The sequence below is a fragment of the Gymnoscopelus braueri genome (assembly GCF_963280865.1).
Source record: "Gymnoscopelus braueri genome assembly, chromosome: 9".
Taxonomy (NCBI): domain Eukaryota; kingdom Metazoa; phylum Chordata; class Actinopteri; order Myctophiformes; family Myctophidae; genus Gymnoscopelus; species Gymnoscopelus braueri.
Genome location: NC_137610.1, coordinates 27,195,512 through 27,220,271, shown reverse-complemented (window position 1 = coordinate 27,220,271; position 24,760 = coordinate 27,195,512). Strand labels below are relative to the sequence as shown.

At 41.9% G+C, this 24,760-nt stretch overlaps 1 protein-coding gene across 2 annotated transcripts in view; it reads right to left on the bottom strand.

The window, feature by feature from the left end:
* Positions 1–24,760, bottom strand: part of cntn1a (contactin 1a) — a 121,191-nt gene that overhangs the window by 49,578 nt on the left and 46,853 nt on the right. For both annotated transcript variants that reach the window (XM_080437566.1, XM_080437567.1), the window contains exons 2-3: positions 19,772–19,912; positions 17,809–17,847 (exon numbers count right to left, since the gene is read on the bottom strand). In XM_080437566.1, the coding sequence (XP_080293692.1) occupies positions 17,809–17,847; positions 19,772–19,829 (97 nt within the window). In that variant the 5' untranslated portion in view covers positions 19,830–19,912. The remainder of the gene's footprint in view (positions 1–17,808; positions 17,848–19,771; positions 19,913–24,760) is intronic.

Below are 24,760 nucleotides of genomic sequence, written 5' to 3'. Positions count from 1 at the left end.
CAGCTGAGATCAGATATAGGTACTCTTATTCACTCCCATTGAAAGAGCCAGATATTGCTATAACAAAGACACACACACGCTTATCTGAAACGCATTGACCCTGGAGGTAATGGAGACGTTACGAGACAGAAGCCATCCTTCAGCAGTTAACCATGCGAGCGCTTGACACTAATGCAAACGCTAATTCCACTGAGATGGCATTGAGCTATTAGACACACTAACCGAGGAAAAATGGTTTCTGTCCAAAACCTGTATTTGGAGTCTGTTCAACGAAACCTCTGTGCTCTTTTTTTGACATAAAATGTTAATAGATAACAACTTTGGAATGGTGTTGAAGGTGTCATAATGTGTTTTCGGTTCAAACCTGCTGCCGAGCCAATCAAACGAAGCCATGGGAAACAGAGCCGATAGTATCAGTGATAGCATAGCAAGTTAGCTCGGTAAAACTTTATATTAAGGTCGGGTCTATAACGTGGTATAACCACATTTATAATGTATTATAATGCACTTATAAGGCATTATAACACCTTTTATAAGTGCTGCACATAATGCATATCATAATGCATTATAAACTTAAAGGTTGAGTCTATAACGCATTATAATCACATTTATTATGCATCGTAATGCATTCTAATGCACTTATAATGCACTTATAATGCTTCATAACACTCGTTATAAATGTTTATAATTATACATAACAACAACAAAGACCCTTTATAACTAACTAAGTTAAGGCAGTTATAATGTGCTGTTCCACTGAGCTTCTAATGCATTATGACCAGCACTTATAAATACATTATAAACATTGTTATAAGTTGTCATACATGATTATAAACATTTATAACGACGAGTGATACGGTATAATGTGTTAGACGTGACCTTTAAAGGAGGAGTTCACCCAAAAAATGACTTATTTTCTATCAATTGCACACCCTATGAAGCCTTGAATCCATGGATTCTTTTTTGTTTTTGTCGCATTCCTAAGCTAATAATTTGATTCCCGTCTCCTACCGGCTAATGTATCCGGTAGGAGACACAAAGTAGATTATTTGTGTCTCCTACCAGAAATACACACGGTCATCAAATTATTGTCTTAGGAATGCCACAAAAACAAAAATAAATCCATGAAATTAAGGCTTCATGGGGTGTGTAATTGATAGAAAATAAGTCATTTTTTGGGTGAACTCCTCCTTTAAGTAAAGTGTTACCGTTAGCTCTGTCTGCTTCAAAATTACTCCTCTACATCAACAGCCTTAACGAAGACGTAACTACTGAAATGAATAAAATCGAAAGACCACAACTGAGATAAACAAAAGCTCTATCACACTCTGGTCAAGTCAACCACATGTGAACACTCAGCATTGATGTAAATCCCAGGGCCTCATGCATTACTGCTGCCTGGGAGGAAATTAAACATGCACCTCATCCATGAAATGGGCCATTGAGGACCTCACATGAGGACGGCATGTTAAGTGAGAAACTGTGTTCCACAAACGAAGGCTGGAGAGAGAGAGAGAGAGAGAGAGAGAGAGAGAGAGAGAGAGAGAGAGAGAGAGAGAGAGAGAGAGAGAGAGAGAGAGGAGAGAGAGAGATAGAGGTAGAGGTAGAGGTAGAGGTAGAGGGAGAGGGAGAGGGAGAGAGAGAGAGAGAGAGAGAGAGAGAGAGAGAGAGAGGGGTAGAGGGAGAGAGAGAGAGAGGGAGGTAGAGGTAGAGAGAGTGGTAGAGGGAGGGAGAGAGAGAGAGAGAGAGAGAGAGAGAGAGAGAGAGAGAGAGAGAGAGAGTGGTAGAGAGAGTGGTAGAGAGAGAGAGAGTGGTAGAGGGAGAGAGAGAGAGAGGGAGGTAGAGGTAGAGAGAGTGGTAGAGGGAGGGAGAGAGAGAGAGAGAGAGAGATCGAGAGAGAGTGGTAGAGAGAGTGGTAGAGAGAGAGAGTGGTAGAGGGAGAGAGAGAGAGAGAGAGAGAGAGAGAGAGAGAGAGAGAGAGAGAGAGAGGAGAGAGAGAGTGGTAGAGAGAGTGGTAGAGAGAGAGAGAGAGTGGTAGAGGGAGAGAGAGAGAGAGAGAGAGAGAGAGAGAGAGAGAGAGAGAGAGAGAGAGAGAGGGAGAGGGAGAGGGAGAGAGAGAGAGAGAGAGAGAGAGAGAGAGAGAGAGAGAGAGAGTGACATAAAAAGAGAAAACAGAAAGCAGTAGAGGCACATGTAGGTTCTGTCAGGGATGGAAACAACAACAAAACAGAGGGCTGAAGTGTTGTATTCAACTCTCACGGTCGGTCACGCGGTGATTATGAATGGAGGTTTGGTGAAATGAGTCACTAAGCACTGTTTCTCAAGGAACGAGGGCGTCAACAGCAATGTCAAACATGTTCAAAGTAAAATATGAATGTGACACATGGAGCGGAGGGAGCGAGTTAGGGAGTGTTAATGGCACAGCGCTTCTGGTTAGGGAGTGTTAATGGCACAGCGCTTCTGCACAGTAAAATCCTTAGTGTTCATTTAAATATTGAGTGTAAAAAATTGACTCATAAAGGTCCATTTGGGTTAGTTTCTACACTCTGCGTTAAAATGGACCTTTGGGGAGTGCAAATGGACCCCGTAAGGGTCTTCTAATGAGAGATATGACAGATGGCAAGAGTGAGTTTTAAAACAGGCCACAGAAGATAGAGCCACTGCCTGGAGATACAGACACCTCTCTCTCTCTCCTCTCTCTCTCTCTCTCTCTCTCTCTCTCTCTCTCTCTCTCTCTCCTCTCTCTCTCTCTCTCTCTCTCTCTCTCTCTCTCTCTCTCTCTCTCTCTCTCTCTCTCCCGCCTATCTGTCTATCTCGCCAGCAGTTATTCGCTTCCTCTGAAATGACTTTCTCTCTGCCATCACCTCACTTTCCCGTCAAAGTCTCTCTCCCTTTTCCCGCTTCATATCACTTTCGCTGTCTCTCTCTCTCTCTCCCCGTCTCATCCCAATCTTGGTGGGATGAGACATCCTCTTTTTCCCCCCTCTTTATCCTCCTCTGTTAAATCGTCCTCCCATTCATCTGCTCTCTGGTTCTCCTGCTCAGCTTCTGCATCTGTGAGCAGACGAGATCCTCCATCTCTGTCATCCATTATGCGAGGGTGTCTGTCACTTGCCTAAAATAACTGAACTACAAGCTTGTGACAAGGCAAGTCGCGAGTGTCTCTCTCAGCATCCATCGGGGGTGGACAGTAACTAATCAAATAACTCCTTACTGCAACTGAGTACTACTTTACAACCAAAAAAAGTACTACCAAATCTACTTTCTTCTACAGAAAGTAGATTTGGGATTAAGTATTATGTACTCATGCCGCTGTTGGGTAGACATCTTGTATTTCCATACTGTATTTGTATGTTTTTTTTTCATAAAAATAAAAAAATAGCCATCTATAAGCTCAAAGTGTGTCTAGGTCGGGACACCAGGTTGAATGTGGTTAAGTCCGTATGTGGGTTTTATGAATATTTAAACTATGAAAAGTATTACCAAGAGTGTTAGTATGCAAACTTTATATATATGTTTAAGATCTACCATGTCTACAGACAAACATGGCTTCCACCCTACAGCGATGATATAAAAGTTTTATCACCCGGAAAAACTGTGAAGCACAGAGAAAAGAGAAAAGAGAAAACAGTGCTAGTATTCCAGCAGGATATGTTCTATTATGGTTTTCCTCCCACAGCCTCCATCTATCTCTCCCTCAGTGACATCTTTAACAAAAAACCTCTCAATCTCCTGGTTTCATTTCCTTTCCTACACTCACCTCTCCCAGCTGTCAAGCAGCACCCTGTACACTTTCTGCACAAATACAGAGAATCCTGTTGTTTCCACTTCGCCTTCCATCTCTCTGCTGTGTCGCCCACGCGCTGCCTCTCCCTCCTCAAAACATCAAATTCCTCAACTCTGAAAGGGATATACACACTTTTCCCCAGTCATACTCATAACCACTTAAACCCTATACACTTTGTTGACCGGTGTCCCCCAGGGGCCTATACTTGGTCCCCTCCTTTTTTCTTCCTATAATGCGATGCGTTGTTGTGAATGTTCGCTTATTATGACATGCCCAGTGGTGGAAAGTAACTAGGTACATTTACTCAAGCACTGTACTTAAGTACAATTTTGAGGTATTTTTACTTTACTGGAATATTTCCAGTTTTCAGCACTATTACTTCAACTCCACTATAACATACATTAACCCCTTTAGCCCTATTTTACACATAGGCTATTTGAAAATAGCAGATCTACGCGTTCTACGCATTGTGAGCTTGTAGATCTGCAATTTTCAAACATTTTAGTACTTTTACTTTTGTTACTTTAAGTATATTTTGATGCCAATACTTTTGTACTTTTACTCAAGTAACATTTTGAGCACAGGCATTTTTACTTGTAACAGAGTATTTAATATTTTAATATTGTGGTATTGCTACTTTTTCCAGCACTGGACATGCCCAGAATAGGGATGCTACGGTTCAAGTAGTTATGCTAAATTCATCGCATGACAGTGTTACTTGCCGAAATGAACAGAAGTTCAAGTTAACAATGCACAGTTTTGGGCAGGAACTAAGCAATAGGTAGCAACGCCATTAAATTACTGTAAGTACATTTCAGCTTGTGGGTACTGTAGCTTCACTACTTTCAGAATGATGTACTGTAGCTTTCAAGTAGTTCAGCTAACGTTTTCATCATGTAGCTGCACAGCTTATAAAGGCCACCCCACTACATTTCAGTGGCACATCAATATAAAATAGCAAAACAGACGAGTTTTGAGTGCAAGTTTTTCATCACATCAAAAGGGAGAATCCTCCATCTCCATCCATTTGCTTTTACAGTCTAAGTCGTATGTTCTATTTGATCACTCGATAGATACCCGTAGATATGTACCTTTATTGATCCCACGGGGGAAATGCAGGCGCCAGAGACAGCACAGCAGTAAAAGTTACAGATACAGGGCATAGAAGTACAGTAGGTACTGCAGAGTAACATCACAATAAAGACACAATCGATCAATTATTAATAAAAGTATACAGATATACACCCTATACAATAATCCCGCCTGGTGAAGAACAAGAAGACACTGTCAATAATAAAGTATAAAGACACCCTAATCATCCTGCCTGATTCAGAACAAGAGAGTAGCAAGTTAAGCCGAGTTAAGTAATGACATCAATGTCAAAACATAACATCCTCAGCCACATTACCAACCACATTAGGTACCAAGTCGTTTTTACTAAGTACTGTAACTTGTAGTGTAGTTACTGTAGCTACAACGTTAAAGTAGCTCACCATACTGGAGTACTCATCACCACTACATCCTGTATGTGCGTGTGCGTGCATACGTGTATCCTCACTGTTCTCACACACACACACACACACACACACACACACACACACACACACACACACACACACACACACACACACACACACACACACACACACACACACACACACACACACACACACACACACACACACACACACACACACACACACTTTATTTGAATCCACAAATTAATTTACAGGTAAACAAATGTAACAGGGTTAGACAGTTCATGGACACCTAAAGGTACATATACATGTAGCACCTTCTCCTCTACACAGCCAAACTGCCTATAATCTCTCAAGAACAGATTCTGCTCTGCGTTTGAATCTGTCGGGGGGGTTCGTCATATCGTGTACGCACTGGCCTACAAGTGGGCGTGCCTTCAGGTCAGGAAGCAGGCCGCGCTTTACCCAATCAAATGTAGTGGGCGGGATTTACGTGTCTGCCGATCCTTCTCCACTAGAAACAAACCGAAACTCATTTAACAATAGCGTCCTTGGAGCAGACAAAACCACGGAAAGATTCACATTTTAACTTGCTCTTTCATCATAGAAACAAGTGGGCTTAAAACCAAAACGATCCATGTTCTCTGGGAGAAGTGGTGTTAGTGTTCCGTGTAGAAATATTGTTAGTGGGAATGAAAACATAGTCGCACCACCGGAAGTGAAAGGCTGAAGGCAGACCAAAACCCTGGTTTCCTTGCGTACGTGTGCTACGTCGACTTCCTCCCAGAGCCAAGTGAGATAGTAAAAAACAGCAGAGGGCGCTGTTTATCCTTTTCATTTGGCGATGGGTTCCCAGATTGAACTGCCTATAACAGCTTAAACAGAGCAATATTTAGCAAGATGTTTGGCTTTGCTCTTTGTCATGCCAGCGATCAGGCCACTCGTGGTAAGTTTAAATACATGGCCCAGGCTTCCAAATATGAGTATACAGAGTCTACACATCTGTACCCAAAGTTTGTTATGATTCTAAGTAACGGTTGCCAGGCACTTTGAATGTCCATGTACGAATGAAAAACAGTCACCGGACCCCCTTGTGACTGGTGTCAACAAAAACAACATCATGTGTATTCGGGATGCTAGCAAAGACATCACAAGTAAAATTGTGATGTTTATACATTGCTGAACTGGATAGCACACATTTTTGTACTGCGTCAGACACTTAAACAAAGACAAAACAGTCATGGTGAGCAATGTACAAGTTTTTATATGCACTACATCCATTTGTGTGCAATGGATTCTAGATGTTGCTCAGGTTTAAACAGAGTGGACTATGGATGTCGGATACCAGATTGATAGATTGTACTTAGTTGGTAATACTTGCAGCCTTGCTTTGATGGTGAACAAACAAACACACACACACACACACACACACACACACACACACACACACACACACACACACACACACACACACACACACACACACACACACACACACACACACACACACACACACACACACACACACACACACACACACACACACACACACACACACACACACACACACACACACACACACACACACACACCTAATCAGAGACCCTGCTGGAAGTGTCCATCCCAGGGACCAGACTTCATTATCACACATTCTATTCAACCCAAAAAGCTGAACACTTCGGCCTCTCATTTGAATATGAAAAACCATAGTGTGCTATTCTAGGAGCAGTCTATCTTCCCCTGCTACAAGCCTATAACAAAACATCAATTATTCATCAAGGTATATTAGGTGTAATTTTAGCCGTGTGACTATTGCTTGTTTTGCAATACCGTACAAACATCACACAGCTCACCATTTCCTGCAGTCTATTGCTTGCTGTTAGTTCATGTTCATTTGTACAGTATAGCGTCTTTTGATTGTACAGTATTTCATGCACATGCTCATGAACAATTTGAACCCTACCGTCCCTATTCTGGGCAAGTCATAACAAGCGAACATTAGACGGAAATAGGAGATCCCCAGTCAATGAGGTATATAGGGTTTAAGTGGTTAAAATAGCTATGCCAAAATGTCAACTCAAACGTACTTCCTCTAGACCAGTGGTGGAAAAAGTACTCACATTTTTAGCATCAATACTGCAATGTAGAAATACTCTGTTACAAGTAAAAGCTCGGAATTCAAAAATTTACTTGAATTAAAGTACAAAAGTATTGGTATCAAAATATACTTAAAAGTACAAAAGTTAATGCCGAAATGAATAGGGCTGAAGTGGGTAAGTGGGTAAGGTGTTGATAACTAGTAACTAAAGTTTTCAAATAATGGTAGTGGAGTAAAAGTACAATATTTGCCTCTGAGATGTAGTGGAGTGGAAATAAAACTACTGAAAATTGGAAATACTCCAGTAAAGTAAAAAATACCTCAAAATTGTACTTGAGTAAATATACTTGTTACTTTACACCACTGCTCTAGACATTGTTGTGTATTTAGGCAGCTCCATCTGCAAATTTGTTTAGCAAATTGTTCTGTGTCTCCAAGTGGGACAGAGAACACATCTATCCTGGAGGCAGCGTCGGGCGCCATGTGGAGACGATTACTCCAAATAGTCCCAGAGCTACATTATGGCTGCTCGACAGACTCGCTAGGAAACAAACAAAGTTTCACAAACAGTTGCATTGCTGTGCTCCACAACTACAGCTTAACTCCTATTCTGCTGCACTAGTATGAATTTGAAAGGGTCTCTAAAAGAACTGAATAGGTTGCAGAACAGCCACACGGAAAGACATTTTGGCAAGGTGTGATGATGCAAGCCCAACCTGGTGCCAACTCTGCCATCATCACAACCGCTGTCAGCTCGTGTTATGCTCCAACATGACAGCTGTAATAGAGCAGACCCATTGAAATACGATAGGCCAATTCTGAAAAGCATGACAGCTTTAATCTGAATGACTGGATTTAACCCCGTGTGAGCCCTAAAACAGAGATAAACAATGTCAGACGTGCACGACGGAGGTTTCTTTTAATACTGAATGGCTGATGAAATAGCATTAGTCTTACAGTGTTATGGGGAATGACATTGCTATATGGGCTAAATGCTAAGCACTTGGCTGGCTGGCTAAAGAAGGGAAAGTCTGCATTGTGTTCCAGCTACTGTATGAGGTCGCCCACACATGGTGCTGCCCATGGAAGTGCATCATGGTACAGTGTGTGGTGCATATAGGCTATTGAATGTATTCTCTTTACACCCTTGTGCAAGATTTGCGCATGCTTGCACATTAACCCATTAAGACCGGGAACGCATATCTGTGTAATTTTAAGATTTCTTTGGGCAATTTTTTTTTAAACCGTGAAAATTTGTGCGGAAGCAAAGATTTGAGTTAAACATTTTTGTTTCAAAAACATATATGTATTCAACACAAATGTTCAAGATTTTTCAATAATAGCAGATCTACAAGCTCACAGCGCGGCACTCTGTGCCACGCTATGAGCTTGCAGATCTGCTATCCCAAAGCATAAAATAGATCTGCTATCCCAAAGTATAAAATAATGGCTAAAATCTAAAATGACAGATGCTTCCCCCGGTCTTAATGGGTTAAGCCACAGCAGCATCTGCTCACAAATTCAACAAACAGCAACACACACTTGTGGCCTGCAGCCCTACCCCGCATTTGTGTCATTATGTAAACATACTAGCCTTGGACAAGACTGAGAGATTTTTGTAAACAATTCTGACATTTGTATTATCTCTGGCAGTGAGTCTTGGTCGAACCACCCCCATATCCACTGGACGCTGCGTGTTTAATGGTCCCGTTTCTCCATACACGGACAAATTTAACATGCAAACCCTCAAGCCACGGATGTTACCCATCAAATTGGGTAACTTCTGAAATATTACTGACTTACTTCATTAATTAATCTCGTCTGTGCCTGAATGTCACTGTATTCCTCGGGTAGTGGTGGTGGTGTCGCAGCAGCAGCTGAGAGCTCAATGGAAATTGAGAAATATACTGAAATTCAGGCACAGACGGGATTAAAACTGATTATTGAACAATCTGGAGTATTTCAGAACACAAGCGGCCCGAATCGATGGGCTGGCTTGAGGGGTAAGCACTTTATATTTTATATTTGTGCACGAAGACCATTAAACAATCCAGTGGGTAGTTGATTGGGCCATCAATCAAGACTGACAGAGATAATACAAATGTCAGAATCATTTAAAAAATCTCTTTCATTTTTGTCCAAGGCTAGTAAAAATTGGATATTATCCATCTAGAGAAGGCAATGATACAGTATTTAAAGCACATAGGCAAGTAGAGATGTTGTTGGCATGTTTATAGGGAGAGACAGAGAGAGAGAGAGAGAGAGAGAGAGAGAGAGAGAGAGAGAGAGAGAGAGAGAGAGAGAGAGAGAGAGAGATTTGCTTCTTCTAAAAAGTTCCAGACACCACTGGTTCTCAACGTGGCGTCCGGGTCCTTGAGGAGGTTCCAGGGGGTCCCCAGATAAAGGTCTGATAGGAACCAAATGGACCCTTACGGGTCTGTAACTTGTACAAATGGAACCAAAAGGACCCAATTAACTCTAACCGCTCTATTCTGTGGCAGTTTTCCCCCCCTCTAAACCACGTTAAATCCGGATAATGGAGCTGCGCCGCCCCAATAGGTTATTCTAGCACCTGCTCTACCCGTCACCATTATGCCGACACCGTTATTTGCGCATGGAGGTGTGCCCGTGGGCGTGTTGTTGCTATATCCCCCACATTGACATTCTCAACCCACACATGGGTACGGCTTGGGGAGGGGGGATAGTGGAATCTAATACCACCCGCCGGTTTATAAAATCACCCGCCAAGTGCACACAGACACTACAATGGCTTTGTGAGTTGGACCATGAGCCGTGTTGCCAGCCTTGGCGAGAAATAAGCAACCGCAGTCCGCAGGTCTATGAAAACAAAAAGAAGCAACTATAAGGCCACATGAGCACTTCAAACTACTAACTAGAGCTTTCATATCCCCTAAATATTAGACCCAGCCCAGCCCGTCAGTAATTTTTCTAAAGAAGCCTTATTTCTCATTAAATCTTGGTAATTCGTTAAGAACAGGAGTCATTCTACCCTATTCCAACAGTCTATATTTTATTTAAAAAACAGCTTGGAGCAAATAGGGCTATATAAATATACACTGCCCCATAACCATTTTAAAAATGATTATGGTTATTCTATGAAATATATGTTTCATAGAATAACCGTAATCATTTTTGCGATTTGTTGATTAATTATTTGGCATCAGCTGTGTAAGAATATATAACTATTTTAAATGGCTTTCATATACTCTTGGGGATCTGACTAATATGACAAGTTGCTTATTGTGAACACAATAGCCTACGCTACAAATTAATTAATATGTGAATTTATTTGGATGTAAAAAAAACGTAGACCCGGCTCAGCCGGTGCCGACGGGCCGGGTCGGGTCCCGTTGGGTTTGGGCTAAAATCTTAAGCACTTACATTTTTTATAAGATGATCGGATCATAGTGTGATTTTCATTTTGGCTGCTGTCTCATTAAACCCATGCTGCGGGTGAATATTATATTATAGCCTATATTATATATATTAGCCTTTATTATTTAGCCTATTATTATTATATTCCCCGCGTAAACGCTACGTTCATGACCCCCCAAAATAACCATATTTGAACTGGGGACCCCCCCCATTTTGTTTGACTCGGTTCCACAGATAAATATTGTGAAAATAGCAGATCTACAAGCTCGTCAGGCGTTGGGTGCTCCATTGTGGTCTCGACCCACAGGTTGAGAACCACTGCATTAAAAGCTCCAAGCAAGTTACATGTCTAGTATGTTGTTGACCACGTAATGTAATGTTTTTGGTTTAGTGATAGGCTACTCCGTGGCGCGCGCGCGCCTCATTGTATGCTGTCCAAAATAACAGATCTGTAAGCTGTCGACACGACATGACGCAGCGCCGTTGATAGCTTGTATGTCTGTTATTTTGGGTAGGTAGGCGACGCACATACGCATCGCAGCAATGTGTCTGGGTTTGAGAGGCTTTGATTGATGTAAACTTAAAGTTTAGCTCTGTTCGGGATTACTGAACAAAGGTGGATGATGAAAGATAACGGGGACAATATGGATGTAAGTTAACTTTAACTGCGTCACTTCAGAGGAAACTATGGAGCAACTTCAGAGATGTTTACACACCCCTGGAATCAATTAGAATGGTGGAAATAGAACGATAACAGCCAACGTGAGTACATAGGCTATAGACCTTTCCTAAAACTGTCCAATTTATTATACCCATGTGCTACTGTTTGTCTGTGTACCACGTAGGAGCGTTGTCGCAACATGATGTAATTAATTATTTGGGAGCAGCCGGTGTGTACCAATAGTATAAATATTTTAAATGGCTTTCATATACTATTCCGGATCTGACTAATATGACAAGCTTATTGTGAACACAATAGGCTACAAATTAATATAAAAATGTATTTGGATAAAATAAAAAAAAAGAAGGAAAACAAGCCCAATGCGGCTTATAATAATCAGACCAGGCAACAGTGCAGAGACTGCAGACAGGGAGATAGGCTAGAGCATATATTGGATCGGGGATGACGGCTAGCGCAGTCTTCTCTTAAAGGCAATGGCTTCTGGCACGGTGATTGGTTTTATCATTGTAACGCCCAAACCACACCTATGCATAATGTAACGGGTAGCTCAGGTGTTTGGCGGGTGAGGGGGGTGCCATAGAATACCGAATTTTGCGGGGAAACGCCTCTTGCCTAGTCCGAAATCCGTAATTAGTGGTTTGTTCAAATCTAGCCCTGAATAGAGCCCTAAGTGTTAAATACACAGGATATTACAGTGAGTATAGATTCAATCTCTGAGAGATTAAAACATAATAATAATAAATAGCATGAAATGGGAATCCTTGGCCTAATGCATATCAAACTGGGAGTCCTTGAAATTAAAAAGGTTGAGAATCATTACCATACAGTACATACACAATATGTAGCCCAGGAGCATATAAGAAGTAAAAAACAAGCATTCGCTTCCATTCTCCAAATTTAAGTCTATATAGCTGGAGGACTGCCTCTTTATACTGTATATTCCTCTCTTAGAGAACAGCCCAGACATAATGTCATTCCCCATGCAGGTAGTGTACGCTGCGATGACAAAATACTCGACATAAACATTTCCCTGGCTGCGGGCCTGTCGAAGAATAATTAGGGGTCATCTGGAGTGAAGACAGGCGTCTGTGGCAGGCTGTGCATCCCTCTTTGTAGAGTGTGTCCCCACTGAAGTTTCCCAACGTGCAACAAACGTGACTGGGGTTGCAATGCGTTTCCGATGCACAGCACATAGTAATAAGTATGCTACTGGCACAACGGTCATCAAGTCAGCCTTCAACATCATGAACTAAAACTCCCACGGCATGGTTTGACCGTGGAGCACGGTTCGATTTCCGTTCTGTCACATGGCTGATTTTCTCCAATGACAGCCTAATATGTATGATTGAAAAATCTGATTTATACGCAGAGGTCTCTCTGGTCTATCTGTCAAAATGTAGGGTGGAGTCCGTCCAAATGACTCCACATACGGTAGCTACAGTACAGTCTCCTCTATCATACCCACAGTTCGATTTGCTGGGCGGGACTGAGGCAATCCAGGCCTCTGCTTTTAATATCTCAACATTCATTTTTATGGCCGCTGGGGATATATTTTATTCCTGCTTCTGGTCAGACTGAATTCAATATATGCATTTCCTTTTGGGAAATGTAGACTGATATGTTTGATATTTGTGGGATCGCTAAAGCGATCACACTACTGTTATTGTCAACACCGTTTTTTGGCCCCTAACTAGTCCTTCATACTTTTAGCTACAAACTCCGTTCCAACTCTACAACGTTCGGCCTACTTAGGACATATCGGCTACCATTTGAATTTTTGAAATCATTTGTACTTTTAGAGATATTTCACTTTTTACTTCTAAAAAACTCCCATTCATTTCAATGGAGAAATTCATACTTTTAGCTAGAAACTCCGTTCCAACTCTATAACGTTCAGCCTACTTAGGACATATTGGCTACCATTAGAATTTTTGAAATCATTTGTACTTTTAGAGATATTTCACTTTTTAAATGGTAAAAATACTTAAAAGTTGATAAAAAGAGTAAAAATACTTAAAAGTTGTAAAAATTACTAAAAGCTACTTTAAAGTAAATAAAGTGACTAAAAATACTTTAAAGTAAATACCTTGAGTAAAAATACTTAAGAGTACTTATATTGAGTAAAAATACTTAAAAGTACTCAAAATGAGTAAAAATACTTAAAAGTTGAAAAAATAGTAAAAATACTTAAAAGTTGATAAAAAGAGTAAAAATACTTAAAAGTTGTAAAAATTAGTAAAAGCTACTTTAAAGTAAATAAAGTGACTAAAAATACTTTAAAGTAAGTACCTTGATTAAAAATACTTAAGAGTACTTATACTGAGTAAAAATACTTAAAAGTACTCAACATGAGTAAAAATACTTAAAAGTTGAAAAAAATAGTAAAAATACTTAAAAGTTGTAAAAATTAGTAAAAAATACTTTAAAGTAAATAAAGTGACTAAAAATAATTTAAAGTAAATACCCTTTAGAACCTTTCAAACCTTTAGAACCTCTTAAACCTTTAGAACCTCTTAAACCTTTCAAACCTTTCAAACCTTTCAAACCTTTCAAACCTTTAGAACCTTTCAAACCTTTCAAACCTTTAGAACCTCTTCCTTTCAAACCTTTCAAACCTTTAGAACCTCTTAAACCTTTCAAACCTTTCAAACCTTTCAAACCTTTCAAACCTTTAGAACCTTTCAAACCTTTAGAACCTTTCAAACCTTTCAAACCATTCAAACCTTTAGAACCTTTCAAACCTTTCAAACCTTTCAAACCTTTAGAACCTTTCAAACCTTTCAAACCTTTTTAAACCTTTCGAACCTTTCAAACCCTTCAAACCCTTCAAACCCTTCAAACCTTTCAAACCTATAACACTACTAACACTATCAATACTCAACACCAGCAACATTCTTAGCGATCCCACACTGTTTCTTCAGGAACAGTACCTTCTAGTTATGTCTGATAGTATCAAAATGTAACAATTTGATAAAAACATGCACTGTATGTTAACCACATTAACCCAGGCGTCCCTATTTCGGGTACATTTTCACATGTAAAAATGTTTTTAATTTTTTCTAATACTTTTTTGTAATGAGCAAAAATAGCAGATCTACAGATCTACAGCCAGATCTGTTCCACAAAGACCTGATCAGACAGGACGCTTTTTACAGCCTGAAAAAAAAATAACAGGGTGTGCCTTGTTGTGCGTTCAACAAAGCAGAGCAGCTTGCCAGCAGCGCCTTTTTCACTTTACTGCTTTGAGTTGAATTTATTTCAACTTGAGACGTCCAAGAAGGTGCTCCTCCCGCGCACACAGAGCGCATAGACGCCAGGCGCCCTGCAATGCAAAGAAGCAGCGAGCAAAAAGCTTCACTCACATAACAAGACGCCCCCGGCTGCTAAAGCGCATCCTGTCTGATCAGGCCCCGACCCTAGAGGTAATCGGCCTAATGATCATTCATCCAGCATCCATATGCACATTGTAGTATAATATCGTTGGACAATTAACCAATTAAACCCTATATACGTCATTGACCGGGGGTCGCCCTGGGGGGTCTGTACTATACTTGGCTTGGCCACCTACTTTTTTCCACTCCGCGCCAAATCTCTACCAAAATGGCAGATCTACAAGCACATCTACAAGATCTACAAGCACAACACGTCCCACTGTGAGCTTGTAGATCTGCTATTTTCGTCCGAAAGTTCACCTACTTTTCTATTACCATCTCCGCTAGGATTAATGGTGGATCTGCGAATAGCAACAGTAGACAGAGACATGACCCGCAGACAGATTTTCATTAGGCCGCTGTCATTGGGAGCCCCGCGAGTGGGGAGCCGTCCGTCAGTGCCAGTCCCCCAACTAATCCTGACAGGCAGATACTGCTGCTGCTTCTTACCCCCCCAGGGACCGAGTGGACGGGCGCAGCAGAGCCGTAACCGAGGCCCCCACTTGGACTTGACACACTTCCCATTCTTTGTGTTTTGTTACAGTTACTTTTACAGTGCACGAAGCAAACGCCGAGCAACTGGAATGAAGTGTGTGTGTGTGTGTGTGTGTGTGTGTGTGTGTGTGTGTGTGTGTGTGTGTGTGTGTGTGTGTGTGTGTGTGTGTGTGTGTGTGTGTGTGTGTGTGTGTGTGTGTGTGTGTGTGTGTGTGTGTGTGTGTCTAAAATAAGGAGGAGGCGAGGGGCGGAGAGAACTTTCGTTCCGTGTCAGTGAATACAGAAGATGGTGTTGTCAAACCTTTCTTTTCTTTTCTTTTCTTTTCTTTTTCCAAGTTATGGAAGTTATTTTCTGAGCCTTTATTTGACAGTTACAGTAGAAGGAGAGACAGGAAAGGCTGAGAGGAAGCAGGGGAGTATAACATGGAGACAACGGTTCGACCGGCCCGGGAATCGAACCGGGGGCTCGCTGTGTCATGTATCAGAGCCCATGTGTTACTTGCCCTAACAACTTGGCTATCGTGTCACCAATGTTGTCGAAACCTTTCTTTTTTTGAAGGGGGATAGAAAAAAAGGGGGGACAAAAACTCGAGATCACGCCAGCCGCAACTCCATCGGTGTGTGTATGGTGCAATATAGAACACCTGACATGGTCTCATAGGTGAACCATCATGTGCAGAGTTCCTTGAGCTCTGTGTGAAGACTGAACAAGACCAAAGTCTGATAGTACTGCACCAACTCCAGAGGGTCACCAAAAATGATTTTTTTGATGAGGTATGGGTCAAATGGTTGAAAACCCTTTTTTCATTGGCACTACAGTTATTAGTCCTCCGGAAGCATGCTTGAATGTTGTAGTTATGCTAATGGAAGTGAAGGGTATGAGCTAGCCAGTAGACAGATTTCTTGTTTACCAACATTGAGACTGCACGCGCAGGTGCCTGTTTCATGTAATCTATTCCCAACAGATCCCCAAACCTGTTGTTTTGGGGAGCACTTTGGGGGAAAAGCGCAAGATCCTAGTAAATTACATGAGCCCAAGTCGACAAATGATCCCATAAGTAGAGTGTAAAGAGAAACAATTAAGTGCTACAAAGTAACTAGCATAACAGCTAAACATCAAACCTAGCATCTGTCTAAACAACATGTCTACATCTAAAGTAGATCTGCTATTTTTGTTCGCCTATTATGACATGCCCAGAAAAGGGACGGTAGGGTTCAAGTGGCTAAACATTATGTGCATGAAATACTTATGTCAAAATAAATAAACATAAATAAACATGAACTACAACTTTGATACAGCCTGATAATAATGTCACAGACAACTCTAAAATAACATAACAATCACTTCCCACACTCTCTCTCAAGGCCACAGCCTTGTCAACACACAGCAAGCCAAAGTCTAAACGCTGGGGATTCATCGGTGGCTCTTCTCAGATCCAAAGTGTTTTCAGATCATTGCAAAAGCGAACCTTGAAGAGCCTTGATCTTGTAGACTCTACACCACTTTGGGGGGATTCAGGAAGTTTTCCTGAAATATCTTTGAAAAACCTTTTCATACAGTTCTCAAAACATCAAAGTACATCTAGGTTCATTGATGCTTCATGAAACATTTTTTGAAAGTTTTTAAAAACAGCACGGTTCATTGATGTTTCGTGAAACTTTATGAGAAGGTTTTTCAAATACATTTGAGGAAAATTCCCCAAAACAAGCGGCTACATTTTGGATTGCACTACTCAGGGACAGGGAAGGTCAGGTTGTAACCTCACCATCCATCAAATGTCCTGTCATATCATGCATACATAAATGGACACAATGCTATTATGCCCAGTCACATGAAAATTCACAGAGGAACGCACTGTATTTCACTTCTATCACATTTTCTCTCACTTCTCATGCAGAAAGTGGCTGAATCTCTTGGTTAAATCGCTGGTGCTCCAATAGACAAAATGTACTTGTAAAACTAAAAGTGGTATTAAGAATCTTTATGTCTGAGATAACAAAGCTAAGATCTATTTTCAATTATACCCTGCATGTTTCTGGTGTGTGAAACATCTGCCATCGTTTGCTGAGGCACTTAATTTATACTCACATTATGTGAAGAAGATGTCGCTTGTCAAAAAGAACACATCTATAAGCTAAATTTTGCTTGTAAAATAAATGGTGCGTTTCTATAGCACCTTTATCCCACATACATTACTGTCACCCACTCACACATTCATTCACACACCGACTGCGGAGGAAACCATTGCAGACACCACCCAGCTTATCGGAAGCAACGAGGAGGGTTCAGTGTCTTGCTCAATGACACTTCGACACACCAGGAGGAGCCGGAGATCGAACCGGTAACCTTCCGATTTCAATACATAGATCTGTTATTTTTGGCAGGCTAAACCGTGATGGAGTATAAATTATGCTTTACGGTAGAGTAACTATAGTCTTACCTCCATAGAAGTCAGGTAAATCCCCATACATGGATGCATCTGAAACAGAGTCAAAGGGCAAGCCATAAGATATTGAACTGCAAGGCATCGTAAATACATGAATAAGTACTTACATGTAGTGTCAACGTTAATCTTTTATGTTCTCCAGTGCATGTCTCGGCCCCCGATTTACTGTTATGCAGCCAGTTCAAAGGGTTATTGAGAAAACTAGATCACATATTCACATACAGTATACGAAAACGTGTCTTCTTTGAGTTGAGGCACGTCTTTGATCAAAACTCTTTTCAGGCTATTTGAATAGCTGCGAAATGCAGCTGGGTGCAGCTGACAAGCTGCCTTGGGGCTGAGGTCAAACACACAAGGGAATCCAACGCCCTTCACAAGAACACAGCAGTGCAAAGATCAGAAACATTCAAGGCTGCCCTTTGATGGGAAGTTCGATCTCTGCATGTGCCAACCCTCGTAGGACAAACACATCAACGGGTTACTGACAGCAGCAAAAATATGAGCGTTTTGTTGCTCTCTAAGTTGCACTTTTCGTGCTACAGTCTTTGCACTGAGGACTGCAAGATGGTAATAAATAGCCGTGTAATGCTAATAGGCATAAGGACACAAGGGAAGCAACACTGGTAGTTCACATGCACTGGATCTACGGCAGTGTCTGCTGAACTTTTGTACTGCTGTCATGGCATTAACAATATCAAATCAATCATCCAACGTTGTCCCGGTTGGCCCTAAAATGTGTTATAGCCAATGTCCCCTAGCCACGGGGATGAGGATGACCTACTTCTGCTGGCTAGCTGCTGTCTGTTTTAGATAAAATGTACAAATTTAATCTCCACCGTCCATGAGTCTGTCTGAAGGCAAAACATTACATTACAGCTCCAGAAGAGGACATGTTTGACTAGGGCTGATCAATATATCAATATAATATCGATATCATGGTATGAGATCATCATGGTATGAGATCATCAATCCATCGTGTTGGATTTTGGATACTTTAAGTAATATCCTGACATGGCATAAGTGTCTATTCTGCATGGTTTTAATCACATATGCCTTACTTTACACTTTATGCAAATGTAACAAAATATTTGCAAAAAATAGCAGATCTACAATCTCACAATGCGTTGCAAACCTGTAGATCAGCTACTTTTGCAAATCTTTGGGATGAAAAAGATCTCATTAAACGGTCAAATATAAAATGTTAATTGAACGCCCACTCCACTTTTTATTAGCTGCAACTACACAGCTAGTATACATATAAAAAAACAGGGAAAGGTTTTGGCTTTTGTATGGTGAATTATGTACTAATTACTTTCAGCATTCCTACCCTTTTAGTATCTTTAATAAGATATTCGCGTTATGTTCTCAAGCACCCAGTAAGTAGTCGTGAATCTTAGTACTAAAGTAGTAATGCTTCTTCTATAATATGGATGTTGTCGGGCAAACACCTCCTGAGCATTAGCCTACGGTAGACGGTCTCCCTGAGCTGATAAAATGTTTATAAGCATTGGGCTTACGAGACTCTCTTGAAACATTGCATGTCTGTCCGTCTGAAAACTAAGTTCGCTGCTTTTATTAACTCATTCAGTCCGGGAACGTATCTACAAATGTCTTCTAAATCCTAACAGGTTTCTGAAAAACGTATGTCGCTAAATATCAGTGGTGCTCAAACTTTTTCATGTCAAGGACCACCCATAATTATATGTATTTGGCCGCCGACCCCCATCTCAAAATATTTTGTTCCAGGGACCCCGAGAAGCAAAGATTTGAGTTACAATGGTTCACTTAAAAAATATATATATTCAAAGTTGTGCACACATTTTCACGAAAAAATACATAAATAGCAGATCTACAAGCTATAGTATAGTTAGTATAAAGTAATGGTTATAGGTAAAATCGAAAATGACACAGATGCGTTCCCGGATTGAATGGGCTAATTCACGAAAAACATACTGACCTGCGGATGTGAGCAAGACAGCCAGGAGTAGCAGGAGCAGGTTGAGGTACAGCAGCATGGTGACCTGATGAGAAGAACCTCCCGGCGGGGTGACGGCTAGAAGCACAGCTGATGGGACATTAGCAGGACTGCCTGCTCTTCCTGGATGGAGGGAAGAGAGAGAGAGAGGGGGGGGGGGGTGGAGGGAGAGAGAGGGAGGGAGGGAAGGATAGAGAGAGAGATTTTTCAATGTGGGGCATTCAACCGCAAAAAAAATGAGAATGATGAATTGCAAATCCGTGAACTCTAGAAGCTGTGTTACTGCTGTAGAATGTTACGGTGCAGCTGCCATGTGACAGCATCCGCGTTTAAAGCACCTACATTGCCCTGATTAATTTTTCATAATCTACATGATATTTACTACGTCAATGTCATCCGTGACGTCAACATCAACATCTCACTACAACAGAAAAACAAACAAATAATCTACAAACGGTAGATTATTGTTTATTTCTGCTAGTTCTGATAGTGAGAAAGACAGGACAGAGAGGGGATGACACGCAGCAAAGAGCCTCGGGTCGTATTTGAACCCGGGCCAGCTGGGGGAAGGATCTTAGCCTTATTTATGTGGCACTGTACAGTATATGTGCAGCCCTTAACCAGGTGAGCCACTTGGGGCACCCGTGCTTCAGGCTACACATGTTTTACATCCTGTCAAATATAGTGATTCCTCAACTAACACACAACCACAGCGGAACCACAGACATAAACATGGCAGGCACACATCATGCACAAACGCAATTTGCGAGTATGTTACAATACATTACTGCGGGGACATAAACCGCATACAGCCGCCTCCGTATCACAATCTACTGGGTGTCACAGCACATGACAAGCATGTCACGTCAATCCCTGCATGCCTGCAGGCGACCGCGGCATCCACCAGTTAACAGCACGGCGGCCTCTGCTTCGTGTCAACCTCCGAGGCACCTTAACGGCGGACGGGCTCCTTTGACGGACGCTCGAAGATTGACAGGCGAAAGGCTGCCACAACGAGTGAGTGACCCCTTAGCGTTTGTGTAGCTAAAGCGGGGGGGATCTCTTTTTGCTCACTCGCTGCCCCCCGAGACTACAACTTCACCACAGTCGCTCGCCATCATCACCATCACTAGCATCACTACCAGCCAGAAACAGGCTCTCTGAGCCTCATGCTGAGGAAGGCAGCATGGCGACATGCAACAGCTGTCTGGCTCACTGGACCCCGCTGTCACAGACAGAGAGGGGGGACAGACGAGCCCCTCAGCATCTCCCAGGGGAACGTAGCCACTGGGGGAGATAAACATACAGCAGGTAACGCACGCGTCCTCGCTACGTTTACACGGTTCACCCTAAACCAACTATTTATGACCGGCTGCCAGCTTGTGAGGCACAATTAAGCAATTCGGCGGAGCTTCCTGGAATTACAATCATGTAAATGAAATCCTGTAATACTTTGATTCCCTTCCCCAATTAGAGGGATAGAAGTCTAAACCGATCCAAGTCACAGGAAGTGCTTCATCTCATTCCATTCATACTGGCAATTAAAAACGTAATTAAAGTATTAACATCTCTTTAGATGTCGCAAGTGACGGTACATTCTGTCTGTCCAACACTTTGGTCCCATACAATATATATCTCAAAAACTACAGACTGGATTGCCATGGAATTTGCTGTGCACCTTCATGCTCCCCGGAGGATGGCCCCTGCTGATTTTGGTGACTGCATGACCTTTTCTCTAGTCCCAGCCTTAGGCTGAAATTTCCACTTGCACACAAAAACGGATTGCCATGAAGCACAACTCAACAGAATCAGAATTTAAAAAAGAAATGATGCAGCATTATTTTTGGTCAGTATCGCGCAGCTCTAGTCTTGATGTATTTTCGCTATCATATAATTGTTTTCTTTCAGTGAACATTGGCAAAACTCGTACCACATCAAAAATATAATAACTCATCGCTCACATCACAGCGCTGAGCATCAATCTACGTCAGTAAACCGGTCCATTCAGACGCAGGTCATGCTGAACCTGCGCTGTTTGATTAGAGTGTAATTGAACAAGAGGGACACGCATTGATTCTTTATGCGTGGCCTGCCTGGGGGTATCAGCTGGCGGAGCCTGAAAGAGGCATGACATCTGGATTGAGATCTCAGCGCGCTCCACACCAATGGAGTTCTCTCACAGTAAAGGGATTATGATCGAAAACAGGCTGTGATTTATGCCGGCTGCACAACCGACAATAGCACACACATGATCTCACACAAGGACAAAAGCACACACACACACACACACACACAACAACAAACAGTCGAGACGCACATGTGCGCAGAAGCAATTGAATTTAAAAAGTAGAGCATGCATTGTACATCCAGTCTGGTAATCATGGTGCAGAACAAACAGAAGAAACACTGATCTTGCAAAAGACATACGTGAGAGCAAAATCTAACAGCGTTGCGGACTCTTATATTATTTTTTATTCACATGCAAATACACATACTGTACATATTGTCTCTGTCCGTTGGAAACCTCATATGTCTAAAACTGTTACTTTTCAGGATTCAAATTCAAAAACAGATATACAAGCTTGAAACGCGGCGCAAAGCTACGTGTTTTGATGCTTTTGTGTGACGCTGTAGTATGATCAAGCAGGGAGTTAATTTACCAAAAAACAGAAGAGGTTTCTGCCCGACACCAAAGATATAAAACCCTACAAAAACCACATACAACAAGTTGAACATTTTGTCTGGGCTACATATGCAGCCGGCCGGGCAGAACACAATGCAGTGAGGAGGATTACATCTTCACACTGCCCGGTATCCTAGCAACACCATTCAAAAGGACTAGTTTGTGTGCTGCGTGCGGGGCGCCTTTAGTGACCAACAATTAAAACTATGCAAACACTCATTCTAATCTTCAGCAAAGGGTGTTGGTATGCAACGGCATCCATGGGGGGGAACTGGTCATTTTATTTTTGCTCATTCATCAAGACGAAGCTCGGCCGAAATAAGCTATAAATCTGTTGCCCTCACTCTCTCATCTTCGTTCCGTCTCAGAGTGCATGCGTGTTTGTGCGCCTCTTTTCATAATGTACACAGCCATACTGCAGATGTAAATTATCCTGTAAGTCCGTACGTCATAAATCATAAATGATCATAAAAGAGGCACTTAGGAGATTAGTGAAGACGATAAGAAGTCTTGTAAGCGTCACAGCAGACAGCTATTAGGAACGGCCTCTGAAATTGACATACTATAAAATGCACCATACAGGCGGAGAGAGCATAGTATTAATGGGGCCTCCTCCTCTCCCTTGGTAGCAGCAGCCTGAGTGAGCATCACAGCCTATAATCTGTAGTACGACGCTGTGGCTTGCCAAAAAGAACTCATCTACTGATCTGCTCTTTTCTGGCAAGCGGCACAGCGCTGCACAATGGACTTCCACGCGCAAGATTTGGCTCAGCCAATTTAAGCCCGATATACTTAGTTGCGCGTCTGTGTCGCACAACGTAATCTATAAGTGATCTATCTAGAAGCTCACAACGCCATCTTGTGAATTGCGAGGTCCCATCAAGTTTGAATCCGTCTCTCCTCTCGCTGCCCTTTGATTCATGTCTCTCTATATCATCCTAATAATAATAGATAGACCTAGGTCCTGCTGAGGAAATTCAGTTTTCACCTTCACCTACTGTAGCTGATTGCAATCAGCTAGGTTTGGGGGGGGGGGGGGCATGCATTTCCATCTTGCATCGTTCCTGACGGTCTAGTCGAACACATAAAGCATAAAATGCAGAAGAAATAACATCAGGCAAAGATGACAGGGCTCAAACAAGGCCATTTATTATCGCTCATAAATCACACCCTGGAGCTATTACAGCTTCTGGTCTGATTTCCAACTTTTATATTTATTTATGATATTTAAAAAGAATTGCTCCACTCCTTTAAAAGCCCTACTGTATATATACTTCATCGTACGACAAATATGGAAACAGCTCACAAAATGTTTCACTGCGACACATTGAGAAACAAAAACAAAAACAACATTTTAATTAATGTATTTATTTTACAAGTTTGGATGAAAAAAATATATGTGCCCAAAATAGGGATGCCAGTGTTAATGTGGCTGCGTTGTTTTCTGTGGTTTGCAATGTGAATGAATCTCATCCTCCCCCTTTGTGTCTGTCTGTCTGTCTGCCTGTCTGTCTCGCTCTCTCCCAGGGCTGTGAAAGCAGCACAAAGACTAATATTACATGAGGGCTGCTGGAGGGCAGATCCAAGGATTTTCCTGTTGCACTCCAATACCCCATAGCTCCAGTGGAGGCTTAACACCACCCTGCAGCCCCCCGTCGGGCGCCTATGTCGGGTAGAAACCTTTTATGTCCAAAACACTTACTTTTCAGGAAATGGAGCATCGTGTTAGTTCATGCGGGGCACGGGAGTCATATACGCCTCAGCTGTAATCAGCTGTCAGTCTGCTGATTGCTTTCAATCAGCCACGCTTTTCTACACACCAATTATTACACCTCATTCCCTCAACAAGGCGGTCCGTTTAAATACGGCACCCTCCTACACTGGATCTCTGCTCTTCAATTGCTGCCACACGCTGCTGCTGCTGCTGGCCTCCACCACCCCAGCCTCCACCTTATAGTTCAGAGTCCTGCATGACTCAAACGTTTAAACTGAATCTTAAACTGAAATCCATGTTTGCATGCCATGGCTCTGAACTGAATTCGATGTTCTATGGCTTTAATGTTAAACTATATTCAAGTTTGCATCACTCAATTTATATACCTGTGGGGGGTTTTGCGTAGCGTTCCCTGATTTTGCTTAGCATGCTGCTTACCTGTTTACCTGTATTCCATTTGTTGCAATAAATGGTTAAATCTACTTGAGTGTTCCTGGCTGAAATGGGAAAATGAACCTGTGTTCCAATGGATCCAATGCAGTCATAATCCAGTCACAAGCTCTTGTTAATACTT